Source organism: Sinocyclocheilus rhinocerous, unplaced genomic scaffold, assembly GCF_001515625.1.
Source record: "Sinocyclocheilus rhinocerous isolate Xijiao unplaced genomic scaffold, SAMN03320098_v1.1 scaffold1006, whole genome shotgun sequence".
NCBI lineage: Eukaryota > Metazoa > Chordata > Actinopteri > Cypriniformes > Cyprinidae > Sinocyclocheilus > Sinocyclocheilus rhinocerous.
Genome location: NW_015630418.1, coordinates 440,610 through 443,211, shown reverse-complemented (window position 1 = coordinate 443,211; position 2,602 = coordinate 440,610). Strand labels below are relative to the sequence as shown.

Sequence of the window (2,602 nt, the reverse complement as noted above, 5' to 3'; positions counted from 1 at the left end):
GTGTGTGTGTGTGTGTGTGTGTGTGTGTGTGTGTGTGTGTGTGTGTGTTTGGATGAGGAATAGCTGCAGTGTGTTTTGTGTGTTTGCGTTGGTGCTGACGGCTCTCAGGGGTTCGTGCGGCTCAAATGTTTTCTCGTCTCTCTAATGATGATGAAGAGTCATTAATGAAAGGCAGCTAATCAGCTGGAGAGCAATGGGAGTCCTAAACTGATATACTTATAAATAATAAATTTAATTAAGTCATTAACAAGCATTTAATGTTTGTAAACTAATATATAATATAGAAACTAATAAGATAATTTGTTTATATATATATATATATATATAATTTAGTTTATATTTTATTATTATATTTTATTGCATTTTGTTTTCGTTTTATTTTTATATTATACTTTTAGTTTTATTGATTTTTTTAATTTAGTTTTATTTTTTATTACTTTTGTATTTTATTTTGTTTATTTTACTTTATTTTTTGTATTTTATTTTATTTTGTTTTATTGTATTTTGTTTTATTTTACTTTTTATTTTACTTAACTATTTTTATTTCACTTTTTTTACAGTTTTTGCTTTTTATTTGTTTTTTTATTCTATTTAAATTGTATTTTTATTTTATTTTATTTTTAATCTGTTTTTTACTTTTTATTTTATTTTATTTTTATTTTATTTTCACATGTTTTAGTGCACAATGCCTGGGGTGTGTGGCTTCCTTGGCTCTTAATTTGCTTTGCATTCAGAGCCCCATTGAAACCCGACAGCGTTTAAAAGGCAGTACGGCTGCGCACATTAAAGCTCGCCGCTCTCCAGCCCTACATTTCACTGCCACGCGTGATGCATTTGCTAATGAACTGCACCAGAGTGCTGCTCTCTGACAACTAATCACAGATTGTTTTCTTCCCCTCTTCCCATTAACCTCCCTCTCTCTGCTGCTCTACCTTTGTTAATCGCTCCCTGCTCTCCATCTTCATCTACATGTTCTCTTCTCTCTCTCTGCAGGAGCAGTCAAGGCTTCATGCACATGAAGCTCTCCAGGACCAAAGACAGCAAATACGTACTGGGTCAGAACAGCTGCCTGTTCGACAGCGTTCCCGAGATCATCCACTTCTACTCCAGCCGCAAACTACCAATCAAAGGGGCCGAGCACATGTCCTTGCTGTACCCCGTGGCCATCCGGACACTATAGAGGCAGAAACGCTGCCGAACCAGGATATTTGTTCAGCATTTACAAGACATCGACAAACTAAAGCGCTACTGAGATCCCGAAGGCAAAAAGGGAGACTCCTGGACACCTCCTTCGTCTCATCTCGAGGAAAGCAGTTTCTCTGCAGCATTACGTTCTTCAAATGCCTTCTTCATGATTCCAGACCCATTTTCTTCCCATAAGTGGATCTTTAAACTTAGACCTGCACCCACACTTTATCTCCACTGTTACACACTGTACAGAAACCCGAAACGTCGCTCGGACTTTACTATTCGGATGTTTATAGTTACGATTTCTGGACATGTGAATCATTAGACGTTCTCGGACATCAAAACGCCACAGTAAATGAACAAAGACACTGAATCGTACTGTAGCGAAACCTCATCGTCTGGACTTTCTGTGACGGTATTGTCAGTCAGTTGGGTTCGGTGAAATATTAATCGTTAAGAGTGAACATTTTCAGATCATACAGAAAAATAAACCCCAGAAGACTGAAATCGAGCGTTCGGCATTTTCCAGTTAGACCCACAGATGTAAAGAGCAATCGCTACGCAGACAGATTCATTAAGTCCCTTAAAATAGCAGTAATAGCGCAGAGTGAGAGGAGAAGAGATGGATGGTGCCATTTAAGTGCACTTGGACAGGCGGCTATGCAGAACAGCGTGAAAAAGGACCTTTTAATTTAACGTTCAGAGAGAGTCACTTTATACACCAGAGTTTAGAGTGATCTTGACCAAGGAGAATGAAATATTCCTGTATTGTCTACCTCAGAAAATCAATTTCGTTCGTCCATCCGCCGGTCGATAAGGTACAGTGACGTTGCAGATATCGATCGGTTTAACTCTTTCCGTCTCAAATTCCCTGCAGGTTTTGCCTTTTGGTTCGAGAATAGCTTCTTCTTCTCCCGATCGCAATCAGACCTTCATTTCTATGCTGTTGTGACTCTGTTTGGTTAATGCCTTATACTGTAAATGCATGGTTTAAAAAAGAAAACAAATGGAGAACGCTGTCGTTCTGTTCTCGATGAATGTTTAGTAGCTGTAATTTATTATGGAGAGTTCTCACCGTGTGTGTGTGTGTGTGTGTGTGAGAGTGTGTGTGTGTGTGTGTGTGTGTGTGTGTGTGAGTCATATATCTGACCTTACGTTTCTTTGCGATTGTCCCCGTCCGAAAACTCTGATTGGACGCTGTTTGCCATGGAAACCATTTAGAGCAGTTCAGCCAATCAGAGCGCAGATTTGTCCTGACCCTTCCTCTGACCTCTGGTTTTCCTTGTTTGCCATCATCCAGTTTCTTTTGTGTCCAGTTTCTTTTTAGTTTTTTCTCTCTCAGTGTGTTTGTTTAAAGCCTGATGCCTGACACAGTTGTGGTACAGATATAAAGCCTGTGTGATTGATTTACCTT

The 2,602-nt window shown here is 39.0% G+C and overlaps 1 protein-coding gene across 2 annotated transcripts in view; it reads left to right on the top strand.

Annotated features, from left to right (window-relative positions):
- LOC107740353 (SH2 domain-containing adapter protein F-like) overlaps nt 1-2,255 on the top strand; it is a 102,358-nt gene extending 100,103 nt beyond the window's left edge. For both annotated transcript variants that reach the window (XM_016552771.1, XM_016552770.1), the window contains one exon: nt 994-2,255. In XM_016552771.1, coding sequence (XP_016408257.1) covers nt 994-1,180 — 187 coding nt within the window. In that variant the 3' untranslated portion in view covers nt 1,181-2,255. The remainder of the gene's footprint in view (nt 1-993) is intronic.
- The last annotated feature ends 347 nt before the right edge of the window (nt 2,256-2,602 follow it).